General features: G+C 40.2%; 1 protein-coding gene across 1 annotated transcript in view; it reads right to left on the bottom strand.

Annotated features, from left to right (window-relative positions):
• LOC146710142 (plexin-A2-like) overlaps window positions 1–16,523 on the bottom strand; it is an 87,233-nt gene that overhangs the window by 55,127 nt on the left and 15,583 nt on the right. The window contains exon 3 of the mRNA XM_085457431.1: window positions 13,217–13,399. Coding sequence (XP_085313557.1) covers window positions 13,217–13,399 — 183 coding nt within the window. The remainder of the gene's footprint in view (window positions 1–13,216; window positions 13,400–16,523) is intronic.

Here is a 16,523-nt window from a genome sequence, read left to right as displayed (position 1 = left end):
ACCACTAATAAGAATAAATTATAGCACACAGCTAAAGCAGAGTAAAGCTGTAAAGCTGAACCATCAAACACAGTGATGGAAAACATTGACAGCACAGGACAACGCAAAACAACCAGACACATTAGAACATTAGAACAACTCACTAGAAGCAAGGCGAGAATTTAACTGGTAGAAAAAGCAAGTTCAAACAGATATGTTTTAAGCCGTGATTTAAAAGATTGAATAGAATCAGACGCCCGGATGCCAATCGGGAGACTGTTCCACAGCTCAGGTGCAGCTAGAGCGAACGCTCGATCACCTCTAGACTTCAAGCGAGATCTGGGCTGAACCAACAATGACTGTGAGGAAGATCTTAAGGCCCTCGTAGGAAGATATGAATTTAAGAGTTCCTTAAGATAACTTGGCCCTGTGTTATTGGTAATTTTAAAAGTAAACAACAGAATTTTAAATTGAATACGAAATTTCACAGGCAACCAGTGCAGATCGGCAAGGACGGGAGTGATGTGAGCAAACTTCCTAGTTTTAGTTAGAATGCGTGCAGCGGCATTCTGGACTGTCTGTAATCTATGTAAAAGGGTAGAGTGGAGACCATAATAAAGTGAATTACAGTAATCTAGTCGTGACGTAACAAAGGCATGGATAAGCTTTTCCAAGTCATTGTGCGGGATGTAATGTTTGGCCCTGGAAATAAGGCGAAGTTGGTAGAAACTAGATCTGACGACAGCAGATACTTGTTTGTCAAGTTTAAATGAGCTGTCAAGTAGCACACCCAGATTCCTAACAGTGTCAGGGAAAGAGCTAGTGAGAAAACCAAAAGCATCATGAAGTTTGGCACGAAGAGCGTCACTGCCAAAGATCATAATTTCAGTTTTCTTATCGTTAAGGATAAGAAAATTTGCCAGAAGCCATTGCTTGACCTCACACATGCACTCTCGAAAGTTACTCACGGACATAGCTAGATCATCATTCAGCTCAAAATAGATCTGGATGTCATCGGCATAATAGTGAAAGGCAATGTGGTATTTCTCGAAAATGACACTTAAAGGAAGCATATACAGTGAGAACAGGGTAGGGCCTAGCACAGATCCCTGGGGAACACCACAGCAAACAGGTACAGCGGAGGAGGAGGAGGTAGCCAAGTGAACCGAAGAGAGCCGATCGGAGAGGTAAGATTTAAACCAATCCAAGGCAGTGCCCTTGATGCCTACAGTGTGCTCTAGTCTCGCCAATAGTATGTTATGGTCAACCATGTCAAATGCCGATGAAAGATCCAATAGCACTAGGACAGAGGGGCGTCCATTGTCAGCCATTAGTAAAAGGTCGTTAAAAACTCGAAGCAGTGCTGATTCAGTGCTATGGTGTTGTTTAAAGGCCGATTGATATTTATCATTAATGTTATTCTCATCCAGGTAGGTCTGAAGTTGAAGCAGAACTACCTTCTCAAGAATTTTAGCCACAAAGGGAAGTTTGGAAATCGGCCTATAATTGGCATAATCATTTTGATCGAGATTACTTTTTTTAAGAACAGGTTGGATTATGGCATGTTTAAGAGCTGATGGTACATAGCCGGACAGCAAGGAGGAGTTCAATATGGACAGAAGACAAGGTCCAATTGTACTAAAACAATCCTTGACTATACGGGATGGAAGAACATCATGTACAAGATTAGTATTATTGAGTTTCTCGATTAGATGCTTCAGAGTAGAGAGAGAAACAGGTTCAAATTGACAAAAAGTAGTGGAACAATCGGGGGTGGGCATACGGTCGGTCACCAAAGGAAGGGTAGATTTAAGAGATGCGACTTTATCCAAAAAATAACTTGAAAATTTTTCACAGTGCATGGCAGGATGCTGTAAAAGGACCAAACTTCAGCCAGGAGAACAACTGAGATAATCCATCCACAATACGAGGTTAGTCATTCATATACTGCTGCATGGGCTGGGTTGTAGTTACATCGTAAGGTTTTAAAAACTGAGCTTAAATAAATGATTAGCGGTAATAAAAGCCGAGGGAGGTCAACAGTGGTCACTGACTTTTTTTAGGAGCTTTTTGAGATTAAATAGAAGAAAATACAAAGCATTAAACATGTTAACAACACAAAAGCCATATTAAACGCAGACTACTTTAGGCCCGGAAGTAGGATTCGTCACGTCATCACTTAATAATCGGATTGAAACAGTGTGGGTGTACTCAGTTGCCACTGCATACAATCTTATCAAAACTTTCTCTTTTACATGAACGTACAGCATACATAATATACTTTTTGCTTAATTATCATAGTCTGCACTACACAAGCTGTAAAGATTGGATCACAGGACCTATGACTGTGGTGTGTACTACTAGAGCTTGATGCTAGTAGGAATTCCAAATGATAAAAATAATATGAAACAATCTGAAGCATAATCTGCTGCTTTTTAGTCTGGACTTTGTAATAATGAAGTTTTAAAGATCTCGTGTGTGTATATCACAAAGTAGAGGACAGAATGTCCATGGTTACTGATGCAGCCTCATCCCACATATTACGGCCATCTGGCGTTATGGTGGTGCTATCAGCAGGTAAAATCTGATGCAGAATTATAAAAAGCTATAAACAGAATGTATGTTGTTAACCCCTTGCATTGAGTGTAGAGGCTACGCTTGAAGCCACTGAGGTGTTCAATGGTGGAGCTGACACAGTGCCACTGTTATGAAAGAAAACTTGTGGTATTGAGAAAGTCCAATAATTCCAGCGTTGTTGTTATCTTGTCAGCTTAAACATTTATTGTTCACCATTGATTGCATTTGCCATTCCACAGTTCATCTTAATGTCCAACATTATCAAACATAAATCACAACAGCACAGCGATCACAAACTGTTTGGTCCTTATGATCAGTGACCCTAATTAAATGTTCCTGCCTTAAATGCAATCACTCACAAACACAAAAAGGGACAACTAGAGGCATGCAAACACGAAAATGGCTCCTACAGTGAGCTTTGTGTCCTCTTTCCACCAACAATTATTTAATCGTCTTAAAGCTGGTTCGGAGACGAGTAATGATTCCATCAACCTAACTGATAACTGTAGACATGCCTGTAAGCAACAATATCACTGTTCAGGATTCTACCAGGGTAAAACACCACTTTTGACTATATACGATTTAACATTAAGCTTTAAACAAGGAAGTCATGTTAGTTTTGTTGATTATCCTGTCAGAGACCTTCTTTATGCACATGGCACATTTAAGATAAGTGCATTCATGAGAGAGAGACATTACTGTTAACACTCCCCACACCCCCAATTGGCCTGCTGGAAGTTTCTTCCTTCTTAAAGGGAGTTTTTCCTTCCCACTGTCGCCAAATGCTTGATCATAGGGGGTCGTTTGATTATTGTGGTTTCTCTGTATTACTGTGGGGTCTTTACTTTACAATATAAAGGGCTTTGAGACAGCTGTGCTTGTGATTTGGTGCTATATAAATGAAATCGAATTAAAATTTGACCTAAACATATGCGAGTGCGTTTAAAAAAATATCCCACCATCAATCAAAGTGTGGCGAAAACCTGATATGACCTCGATTTGTTCAACAAATATATACTGGGAGGTCTGAAAGATCTCTAGGTATGGGAACCTGGTCGTAAAAATTCAGCCTCACTATATCGAGGGTGTGAAACACTGTTAAGGATTGATCACCTTCACCTCACGACTTGACAAAGAAGTGTCTTGTTAACTTTCAAGATTTCAGAACATACTGCCAAGAAAAGCACAATAAAACTAGTTATTCGATCGGTGATAATCATTCATTTCATTCCTTCCATCCTAAGGCTTGCGCTTTAAATCGTTTCTCCACTCTCTCTATTTCCCACGTATGAGTTTTCAGTGTTTCTTTCAGTGTTTGTTTAAATAGACATGAAATCACTGTGTGTAGACTAAAGAGATTCTTTCTTTCTGAAAGCTCAGGGACAGTTTTTATGAAGCTGTTCAGATTTGTTCCAGAGCATCACATGAGCAAAACAGAACCACTGAATTCAGATAAATGTTGCACATAAATTGTTAGAACCTCGGTGTGAGACAGTATTTGTGCCACTGAAAGTTGCATCTACTATTTCTGTACCTCATACCTTGAGACCAGAATGCATTTTAATAAGGATCAGGATGAGATAATCACTTCTATCCGGATTCACCTCATTAGCATACATCCTGCTAAGTGTAAAAGCCCCATTTTGTGTTCAGCCTCGAGTCACCCACAGGGTCATATTACTTCACTAAAATCAACCACCTATGGCTACAAAGCTGCAGCAGATGATGATTGAAACGTCCTATTATAGCTGGAACAGGAGCAGTCTAATTGAGACACATTGATGAGCGCATCCATATGCTGCACGGAGCCTGGATACTAAGATGGTTATCCTGGTGACCTTTCACCCTGGTTACACCCTTTCTGTGGCAGGCTTGACCTTTGCTATGGCCCTGCTGTTGCAGTGATCCACTCATGATATTTATTGTCATGCCCCATTTCCACTGAGACTGTCCATTTGGGGGTGATAGAATAGGATTGGAGAGGTGACCCTGTGCTCCTTAGAGGCTCCTGGGAGTCTGAATCATGCCTGCATGTTCTGTCAGCGTAATGGCAAACTCTGGCCTTTAAAGGCTGCACTTAACAGCGGTAACGATGGATTACTACTGCTCACCCAAAACTTAATGCTTACCTCCTGAACAAACACGAAGTCTCCCTTTCTCTCAGTGTTTTATTTTTATTTTTTGCCAGTCTTACTTCCCCTTCATTCTTAATATGTCCTTGTTTTTTTTCCACTTAATATCCCTGCCTTTCTTCCTCCATATCTGTTGCTTCTCCTTTTTCCCCAGTGGTCATCCTTCTTTCTTTGTCTCACATTGCCTGACTGTTTTCTCTTTCTCTCTCTCCTCCACTGTCAGCCCATCTTGTCTTTTTCCCTGATGGCTCATCAAATGAAAGAGCTGCAGTGATGCTATCTGTGCCCCCAGTCTGGACCAGTATGTGTGTGTGCGTTGTGTCAGACAGATTGCTCCTCATAAGACTGAGGCCCCCGGGCTAATGTCACAACAGTCCTCTCACACATTTCCTCAGTCAGCTGCACGCTCTACAACTGTGCAGGAACCAGAGCCTGCAGTCCCAACAAGTCAATTCAGTTAGATCAGAAGAATGAGCTTTATAGGAACTTGATTATAATAACTTGCTACAGTACAAAACATGACAGACAATGAGCTGAATCAACTTTATGAATCCCACAGAAAGGGGTCATCCCGTGGTCTGTGGGACTGGACAAACACATCAATCTTGAAGAATTGAGTAGTTCATACTTGTGTGATTTTTGTCAGTCAATTCAGCAACATATTTAGCGAGCATTTGTGTTTGATTGCTTTTCTTTGCTTGCCTCCCCGCCTGCCTCATCAAGGCAGGTTCAGCTGAATTTCTTTTAGGCTTACCTTGATGAGTAGTTACACATGCAATAGACTGTGAAGGGCTTAGTATACTTGGCCTGCACCAGAGAGTTTTAAAAAATATTTTATAAAAACAAATATTTAACAAGCTTCTCCATTACTCTACCGTAAAATTAAAATTATAAATGAATGATTAATAGAAAGACTTTTTTTGGTATCCGGGCGATTATTTTGAGTCAGTTTCAGATATGAAGATTTGAGTTGTCTTTCAAATCGGGAAGAGCCTCAGAAAGGAGAGACATCCATGGCATCTGAGGAAGAGCCTCAGAAAGGAGAGACATCCATGGCATCTGAGGAAGAGCCTCAGAAAGGAGAGACATCCATGGCATCTGAGGAAGAGCCTCAGAAAGGAGAGACATCTAAGGCAAGAAGAGGGGTCCCTATTTGCCTCCAACTCTCTCAACAACACCAACGACCAGGACAAGGGACCACGACCTTCCCCAGTCCCCCAAACCCCTGACAGGCCATCACCCTCCTCCCCCTCCCTTTCTCCCTCCTCCCCACACCTGAAATTCACTGAGGAGATGATGGAGCGGGTCAATGCTGGGCTCAGATCTACCCCCCGTCCCAATCCCTTTTTGTCCCCCATAAACCCCCCACCAGAGCGGCCAAAGGTTCGCCATCGAGCCCCACCCTCAACAGAGCAATCGAAGTCACATTGCCCAGCCTCGCCCCCCTTAGTTCCTCTTCATGCCCTGTCTCCGCAGTCTGATGTGTGATGTGTGGAGGGTCCGGGCTGCGAGGATTATGGCAGTGATGACTTTTCCCAGGAGAAGCTGGGACCCTGTTTACTAGAAGGTTTTAAAATTTCTGTACTTTTAGGTGACAGGAGACATGTGGCCTGGTCAAAACACAGAGAGCTGCACTCTAAAAGATCTTTAAACATAGTAAACATACCTTGTGTGCCACAGACTGCTCCCAAACACGAGGGGACAAGTAATACCTCTAAAACACTTAAGTTGGCTTTATTAAACATTAGATCTCTAGCTGGGAAAACATTTTTAATTAATGATTTAATCACTGAGCACAGCCTTGATTTTATGTTTTTAACTGAAACTTGGTTGGACCAAAGTAACAGTGGAGCTGTTCTCATCGAGACGACCCCTCCTAACTACAGTTTTATCAGTGAGGTCAGGGCGAGCAGGAGAGGAGGAGGGGTTGCTGTCTTATTTAATGAATCATTTCAATGTAAGCAGCTATCTCCTGGAAGTTTTCAGTCTTTTGAATATGTGGCTTTACAGCTGAAGGCCCCGTCCAAAGTTGTGTTTCTTAATGTTTACAGGCCTCCCAAATACTGCACAGACTTTTTTAATGACCTCAGTGAACTGTTGTCTGTGATCTGTGTTGATTTTGACTGTGTAATTATTGCTGGGGATTTTAACATTCATGTGGACAACCCTCAGGACAAAGGGACTAAAGACCTGAGTAACACTCTGGGCAACTTTGGGCTGACTCAGCATGTAACAGAGGCCACACATAATAGAGGACACACTCTTGACCTACTGACCTCCAAGGCCTGAGCATTCCAAAGGTTACTGTGTCTGATGTGGGCCTGTCTGATCATTACTGTGTTTTCTTTGAAAGTAAAATCTCAGCCCACACAAATATATCAACAACAGTGATCACAAAACGGTGTATAACTGAACACAGTAGTGCAATTTTTAACCAGGTCTTCCCATTAACACCTGACCTGTCCAGAGGGTCAGTCAATGAGCTCGTCAATAGCTTCAATGCTAACATGTTAAATGTAATGGACACTATTGCTCCCATTAAGGTGAAGGTTATCTCTGGAAGGAAAAAGTCTCCATGGAGAAACTCCACACTGGTGAAAAATGAAAAAAGAGAGTGTAGGAAAGCTGAGCGCAGATGGAGAAAAACAAACCTCCAGGTTCATTATGACATTTATAAAGAGAAACTTCACAATTATAATTTACAACTGAGGAATGCAAGGAGGTCCTACTTCTCTGACATCATCACTAAAAACAGCCATAATGCTCGGGTCTTATTTTCTACAGTTGACAGGCTAACAAACCCTCCTGTGTCAGTGGCAGCTGAACTTCATTCGACCATGGCCTGCAATGACTTTGCCAAATTCTTCACTGAAAAAATCCAAAAAATTAGACAAGCAATTGGTACATCAACAGCAGATCCAGGATATGTACTGTGTCCACCGAAAAACTGTTTAAACACCATGAAACAGTTTCAACCTATTAACAGCAAAGACCTGGAGGACATCTTAGGTCAACTGAACTCCTCCTCCTGCTGTTTAGATGTCCTGCCAACAAGTTTTTTCAAAAAGGTCTCAAAGACTTTAGAGTCAGACCTGTTACAGATCGTCAACTTTTCTTTACTATCAGGTGTGTTTCCAGAATCACTAAAAACTGCTGTAATCAAACCTATACTGAAAAAGGACAATCTTGACAAGACACAAATGAACAACTACAGGCCGATCTCAAATCTCCCGTTTTTAAGTAAGATCATTGAAAAAGCAGTTTCTCAACAGCTCAGTTACTTCTTAAAACAGAATAATTGCTACGATGCCTTCCAGTCAGGTTTTAGACAGAACCACAGCACTGAAACCGCTCTGACCAAAGTGTTTAATGACATATGTCTGAATACAGACAGTGGAAAAATGTCAGTCCTAGTTTTACTGGATCTCAGTGCAGCATTTGATACAGTTGACCACAACATATTACTCAAACGACTGGAGAACTGGACAGGTCTTTCAGGAACTGTACTAAACTGGTTCAAAACATACGTAGAAAACAGGAAATACTTTGTATCAATAGGTAACTTCACATCTGAGCAGACAAGTATCACATGTGGAGTTCCCCAAGGTTCCATCTTGGGACCCCTTCTGTTTAACATCTACATGCTCCCACTGGCACAGATTATAAACAACAACAAAATAAACTATCACAGCTATGCAGATGACACACAAATATATATCACAATGTCACCAGGAGACCGAGGCCCTGTACAGGCTCTTGGTAAATGCATTGAGGAAATCAATGACTGGTTGTGCCACAATTTTCTCCAGCTAAACAAAAACAAAACTGAGGTAATAGTCTTTGGCGCCAAAGAAAAACGATTACAGGTCACCAGAGAACTTCAATCTATACATCTAAAAACCACAAACCAGGCGAGAAATTTGGGTGTAGTGATGGATGCAGACCTAAACTTAGAAAAACACATTAAGACAATAACAAAGTCAGCTTACTATCACCTCAAGAATATATCAAGGATAAAAGATCTGATGTCTCAACAGGACCTGGAAAAACTAGTCCATGCATTCATCTTTAGTAGGCTTGATTACTGTAACAGCATCTTTACAGGTCTACCTAAAAAATCAGTCAGACAACTACAGCTCATTCAGAACTCTGCTGCTCGAGTCCTCACTAAGACCAAAAAAGTGGACCACATCAGTCCAGCTCTGAGGTCCTTACACTGGCTGCCTGTCCGTCAGAGGATAGACTTTAAAGTTCTGATGCTGGCCTATAAAGCTCTGAATGGTTTAGGACCAAAATACATCAATGACCTCCTGACCCAGTATGAACCATCCAGATCCCTCAGGTCATCTGAATCCGGTCTTTTATCAGTTCCCAGAGTCAGAACCAGACACGGAGAAGCTGCATTCAGCTTTTATGCTCCTTATATCTGGAACAAACTCCCAGAAAGCCTCAGATCAGCTGAAACACTCAGTTTATTTAAATCCAGGTTGAAGACTCACCTGTTCTCAGCTGCATTTGAATAAAGCACCAAATCCACACTTTAAGCTTAAATTTCAAAACTTACATTTAACTACTGATTTTATCTACTGTTCTGATTTTATCTGTTTTGATTTTATATACTGTTGTTTGTTTGTTTGTTTGTTAATTAGTTAGTTAGTTTATTTGTTTGTTTTAATCAATTTTAAATCATGCTTTTTATTTGTTCTTGTTTCTAATGTCTCTGTAAAGCACTTTGAATCGCCTTGTTGTTGAATTGTGCTATACAAATAAACTTGCCTTGCCTTGCCTTAAATAAACAGATTGTATTTTTGTGTTTTTGGACTGCCAATTAATGGTTTAATTGGTTTATTTTTTATATAGCACATTTAATTACAACAGGAGCGTTGACCAAAGTGCTGTACAAGAATGCAACATACATTAGATAAAACAACAAGCTTTGCTACCATTTAGACAACTGACAGAGTCAATAAACGGTTAATAATGTGCTGAAATGTGTAACAACATGAAGACTGTCTGTTAGTGTGCACTATCATCCCCTTTTAAACAGTCACCCGAAGTACACTTGTGGCCTTTTCAGAGAGTTTCTTTGTTGGTATCTGTTTGATAGAAGAGCTAGGAGCTCTACAACCAGAGGCTCTCTGTTCTTCAGCCATGAATATCTTTTTAAGCTCTAATTATGTAGCACAGTTATTGGCTGGCCCATGTGTTGTGTTTACTGTCACTGTAGAGATATAAGTCGTGTTCATGTACAACGTCATTTTCCTGCCAGCGCTTGTTAGGCTTTCCAGTGCTAACGCACACGGCAGATATGTGTGAGAGGCGTGAACTGGGGTGCCAGTTAGCTCGTGTTCTGCATTTTATTTTTGGCACGGCAGCTGGTACCAAGGTTGCTCAGGGATTCTGTGATTATGTGGACGGCACAAGAAAAAAAAATTTGTGATGATTACAAAGAAAATACCAAAATCCACAGTGACTTAGTCAGACTGTTAAAGCATTTGACCCTGGACTGTGTTTGTCTAAGGCTTTTGACCTTGTTTCTAAAAAATTAAATCTTTAAAAGGCTGTTCTTAAAATAGCTAGGAGCCATAGTTAAGCCAGTGCTACTTAAACAAGTGTAAAAAGAGAATTTGTCGCAGGCTATGTTCAGATGCAGATTTGCTGTGTTATATAAGGGAACAGAATGGTATTTGCTGAATGACTCAAAATAAACTACAGAGCTTGTGTTCACTGTTATAAAGAAACATGTCACCCAGTGTAAATGTGAAACAGTTATGTGTGTTTTAGCAGTTTTTTGACAGCAGCTGAGCTCAGAATGATTTAAAATAATATACATCTGGTTTGCACAGGAAATACTAGTCAATTTAATATTGGATTTGATCTTTTTTGCCTTTTACAGAAAAAAAAATGTTTCATATCACCAACTTATCTGTAAAAGAAAATTAACATTAGATTTTAAGACATTCGTACAAGGCGCTATAACCATGAGGCTGAATCCTGGAATTGAAAAGAACTGGAAATCATATTTTAGGGTTTGAAGAAGAGAACACACACATGTTTTTGAAGTTTTAGGGAGCAGCATGAACTAAAACTTGCACAGAACACTTAGGTACATTTAATTATGTTTAGAAACATTTAAAAATTCTTATTAAGCGGAGCAAAATCATTTTCTAAATCAGTGAAGTGGTCCTCGAGGTAATTTGTAATGCTAAAAGCTATTCAACCCAAAATCCACCAGGGCACTGTTAAACAAGAGCCACTACAGCTGCATAATGTCCTTTTACTTTAACACAAAGGAACTGAAGGAACAGACGTGCGCTTCAGTTTTGGCTCAAGTAGTCATGGATGGAGATTTACATCAATTTGTTCTCAACTAAGAGCGACTGTCTGAGGGCTGAAGCACAAAATGTGGTGCTGCTGTACCTTTGTTCAGCTGCGTAATGTCCTCCTACCATAATAACCATGATATACTTAACAAAACCAGTTATGCTAATTAGATCATTAATTGAACAGATTATTGCATGAATTTCTGTTAATGGATTAGGGATCATTATTACATCCGCGTGGGTGAGACACAAAAGCTGCCAGACGTGATGTATTTCAGCAGTGTATATCGCAGAGATTTTGATAAATTTGGTAATTTTACATGTGAAAAATTTGTCGTGTCAGCAGATGTATCTAATATAACAGTATCTGCTTTGCTTCTACAATATAATGTTAACGTTGCTCCAGGACCATCACTTGAACTGACCAGTCACATGTTTGTGATGTCACAGCTTTGCAAGTCAGGCAAAATACCGAAGTTTAGCACTTCCTGCAGAGAAAAATGTGATGGTGGGGGTTTGTGTCCAATGTGGAGATATTATTTTTAGACTTCGTGCACTATTAAGTTACTGTCAATCGATGTTTGGGTAAGTTTAGATGCTAAAACTGATCGGTTATGTTTAAGTATCATTTTGTATCATCAGTTTGCATGAATGCATATCCTTGCACAGTGTTAACTATATCTTAAGACGCTTTTCTGGCAGAAACCCTTAAAGGCAAATGTCTTTTATTGTAATTAGTATGCAAGTGCTTTATTTGAAGAGCACTTTTAACTGACATAAAGTCACAGCACAACAAAATGATTGCAATCATTTTAAAAAATTGTTAAAAAACAAAACAAAACTATTGCTATCAGTATGACACCATGTTACAGGATTTAAAAAGTAATAAATGAAAGAAAAAAAGAATCTCAGCAGAAGGCCTGGTTAGACAGAAGCCTTTTCAAATGCCTTTTGAAGGAGTCCACAGAGTCAGCTAAATGTAGCTGGAGTGGTAGACTCTAGGTGTCACAGACTGAAAGGCTCTGCCCCTGCTAGTCTTCAATCTGGTAGGCAGAACTAATAAATTTTGATCCTGCGACTGAAGACTGCGAGCTTTAGTGTGTTTAATAAGATGTTGAGATAAATGATCTGGACCTAGTCGATTTAGTGCTCTGTATATAAGTACAGAAAAAGCATTCTCAAAATCGACTGGGAGCCAGTGTGAGGAGTATAAAATAGGGATAATGTGAGCTCACTTGCGAGAACTTATAAGGAGTCTGACTGCAACATGCAGCATTTTTTTTCCCCTGAGTTACAAAGATATGATATCTCAAACACATAACTGCTCAGCTCCTGTGATGATCCTGGAGCAGCAGCAATTATGATGTTCGATATCAGATCATGCCATGCAGTTCTGCTAAGCTTGTTTTAAAAAGCTGCCAAATATGGGATTGAGATAGTTAAGCTCAGAATATCTGATTGCACGGTGGAGAAATGAACCTGCTGTCACAGTGATGTAGTCCTGGCTTGAGCTTGAAGCTTTCAGTTTTTCATGTTAGAACTTGAAAAAGTAAAGTTTAAAGATAAGCTGAATAGACACACAGCATTTGTGACTAAAAAGTATGTAAATCGCCAATATTTATAAAAGGGAAGTCCTGAAATACTGTACAACACATTTAATTTTGAAGTGTCTCGTTTTGTCAGTCCCTTTGAATGATGGAGGCAGTTACCCATGTCCTTTCGTTTATTCATTCACCCAAAAGTTTTATAGAAGAGCAACATGATGCCATGGGATTGTAGTGTAAGAGCATGCCACGGGCATGTTTTGTGTCATTTTTGCACATTTTAAGTATGTTCAGTGTTACAGGGAATAATTAATCATGTAAAAATACATTTAAAAATGCATAAGCAAAAACAAAATGTAGTGTTAACACACAAAATTTCATGGCATGCCATTCATATGGTGTTTCATGTTACCACATGACCCCAAACTAATTATCACAGGAGGCAGAGCAGCCTTAAGAAATCATTGATGTGTTTTGTGTAGAAACGCAACATGGTAAATCATCAAAAGATGCATAATCTCTTCTCATCTTTCCCATGTCTTGAGATCTACCAATTCACCACAAACAATACAATTCATGCATGTCAGATTTCATTCTTTTTAAAACAAGATAAAAATCCTCTCATGTTTGCCAGTGACTGTTAGTGTATAGCTGCACTCACCTTCTTAAGTCGTCCACTCCTGGTCCCCAGGAAGACCACACTGTGTCCACCGTAGATGTAGGAAGTGACAGAGGTCAGCCTGTCCCTGCTCTCAGTGAACACTGTCCGACCTGACACCAGCTGGGAACCCCCCAGGGGTTGGTTTATATCCAGACCGCAGAAGTGATCATCAATGGGAACAGGCTGCGTGGAGAGAAGGAGGGTGTGCGAGTGAAAATATAGAAAAGATTAAGATAATGATGGCAGAGAGTTGTGTTTTTGAGACGAAGTGAGGAAGAGAACTGGAGAGAAGGTGAAAGGAGGAGGGATGGAAAAGCAGTGAGAATGAAATGAAGGAGGAGTGGGTATGACAGATATAAGGAGAGGAAATAGATGTAATGAGAGAGGGTAAAGAGAGCTAGTGGGGGCCAGAAACTGACTGAAATTGCTGTAGACACATGCGAATATAAGAGGAGAACTCAGAGTGACTTATGGTAAGCCTAACATGCATTAAGCACACGATTTTCAGGGTTAAAAATTATTACTTCAAAAGGGTTTGTGCTGCTGGGTTTGTGAACACGCCTCAGAGCGGGCAAATTTGCGGAGCAGAATAATTGCTGATGGCAAACACGAGAGACGGCGTGTATTTTGCGCCTGTTTCTGTGATTTTTAGATCGCTTGATCTGACATCACAGAGCACAAGAGATGTTAGGTTTTGATTGGGCATCAAAGAGAGCTGCACGCTTAGCAGTCCTATTGCATCTTCTAACATGCACCTCAAACTTTTGCTAATTGCCTGTCACTTAATATATGGTAAATGGCCTGTATTTATATAGCGCCTTACTAGTCCCTAAGGACCCCAAAGCGCTTTACATATCCAGTCATCCACCCATTCACACACACAATCACACACTGATGATGGCAAGCTACATTGTAGCCACAGCCACCCTGGGGCGCACTGACAGAGGCGAGGCTGCCGAACACTGGCGCCACCGGGCCCTCTGACCACCACCAGTAGGCAACGGGTGAAGTGTCTTGCCCAAGGACACAACGACCGAGACTGTCCAAGCCGGGGCTCGAACCGGCAACCTTCCGATTACAAGGCGAACTCCCAACTCTTGAGCCACGATCGCCCTATATAAATCTACCCTTTTAGGGCTTTTTTATTGTTGTTTTAAATCCTCCATTTCTGAAGCATATATTATTCGTTAGCCCTGAAATGAGCTTTTCCTTTGATCAGGCTTTGTGCCTGAGTTTAACTAAATGTGATCAATTAAGTGAGCATACCATAAATGTATCTAATATCGCACCACTGCCCAGTTCTTTTTGCTCATGCACTTTACCTCCAGTCTTATAAACAAGAAATAGAAGATCCATCTCTCATTTTCAAGATTCCCTCTGGACCCACAAAAGTGTTGCACATATTGCCAAATAGTCAATGTGAAATTCTGCTGCTGAAATTTTAATGACATGCCTATCTGTACACTAAATAAATATATGTGGACACTTACACATATATGCTGTAAATTAATACTGGATTTAGTAGTTGTACTAAAAGCAGAATTGCTTTGGTTGCTTTTTTGACCATTTTGGTTTGAATTTAATCATCAACTGTTGGACTTCCATCAGATTTTGTGGTCTTCTGGGGATTAATCTTCATAATCTTCAAATAACTTCTTGCTGTTGTGACACTTGCGATTGATGATTGAATGGAGTGTCATTTAAAACTTGATGCACACATTTGAGAAAATGCACTCAAATCTAGTACCGCCAGGTTAAAGTTTACGTGAAGATAATTAATCTGAATTTTAGAAGCAGGACCACTGCTCCTACACTCCCCTTCTGGTCCTTTGTCTATATATGCATTAGGGCTGCCACAAACAATTATTTTGATAGTTGACTAGTCACCGATTATTTTTGCGATTAGTGGACTAATCAGATCATGCATCCATTGGACGTAAAACGTACAGCTTATTGCACCAGCATGCATCTGCTCTTATATAACTATCATTAGCTTACAGCTTTAAGTGTTTAAGGTATGTGCTAACTAAAAATAAAGACAAGATGATAGTTTATTAAATTTTAATGACATTTGCAGATTGTTTCGGTGAAATTTAATAAACTCCTTGATATCTAAAATATAACGGGACACCGGAGTATATTCTCGAGCATCTGATAATCAGTTGTCTGCTTGACGTTTATTCAGCTGTGTAAAAACTATAACTTTAATCTCAGCCAAACCGATTTACTCAGGAACAAATAAAATACTAAAAAAAAGGCAAACAATAAAATTTTTAAGTTATCTAAGGGATTTGTATATCATGTTTAACCTGAGTAGCGGAAGACAGCGGTGGGTTTGAAAACGATTTGCCGGGAGTCCGGTGTTCTCACGGGCTCTAGTGAGCCTTGCCCCCGGCTAGCTATCGAGCTGGTGGGTAACAGACGTCTCCGAAAACGTCGGAGCGCTTTTGAAAATATGAGATGTCTTGATAAACTGAGCAGATATTTGAGGTTTACACATCTACATTCTCTCCTGAAAATATGTTAAACGTTTATTTTGTGACCCAGAAAGAATAATAAGAGTAATATTAAAACTAATTAGCTGCCGCCATTGTTGGAAACTGAACTAGGCTGCGCTATGAATTCTGGGACACAGCTTCTTATTCTTCTTCGGGGTTTAACGGCAGCTGGCATCCTTGTACATGCAGTGCTGCCATCTTCTGTTTCAGTCCGTTATTACACTCTTAAATCCTACTACTTATTCCTGCGTCTTTTGGGATCTTACAAAGCTTCAAACGACGCGTCGACTATTAAATCAGTCGTCGACGATTTTGATAGTCGACGTAATCGTGACTAGTCGACTAATCGTTGCAGCCCTAAAACACTAATCTGCCTGGCTCAGGAGCCGCTGCCAGTCCGCTCTCAGGCCTTCCCCAAACCGCACCATCAGTTCACAATTCTTCATCCACCATTGTCAAATAATAATGAGGATGTGGTCTCAGCCAGTGACTGATCCAGTAAAGATTCTTAACTTGCACTAGATGGATTAGCACAAGAAATATACAGGCTTATTATTAGGTTTATACTTTGGTTTAGTTTATAGTTTCCAGATGGTGTGTCTTCAGGACTTCGGTTATTGTTTAACTGTTCTTGTATTGACACTATGCAGACTTTTGTGATTTACATGAATTATCTCATCTTTTGGAGCACTGCCATGGCATCGAACATAAGTTTTAGGAAACCCTGACGTTTATGCTGATTCCAATATCTGGTCAGTATTTCACTTGGGAAAAAAACTTGCATTTGACCTCAAGAGTGTGTGCACCAG

Source organism: Copadichromis virginalis, linkage group LG5 (genome assembly GCF_057382275.1).
Source record: "Copadichromis virginalis isolate Kocher_CV1m ecotype Utaka linkage group LG5, C_Virginalis_male_GT1.1, whole genome shotgun sequence".
Lineage (NCBI taxonomy): Eukaryota > Metazoa > Chordata > Actinopteri > Cichliformes > Cichlidae > Copadichromis > Copadichromis virginalis.
The sequence above is the reverse complement of the archived record's forward strand: the minus strand, read 5'-3'. Positions and strand labels throughout refer to the sequence as shown.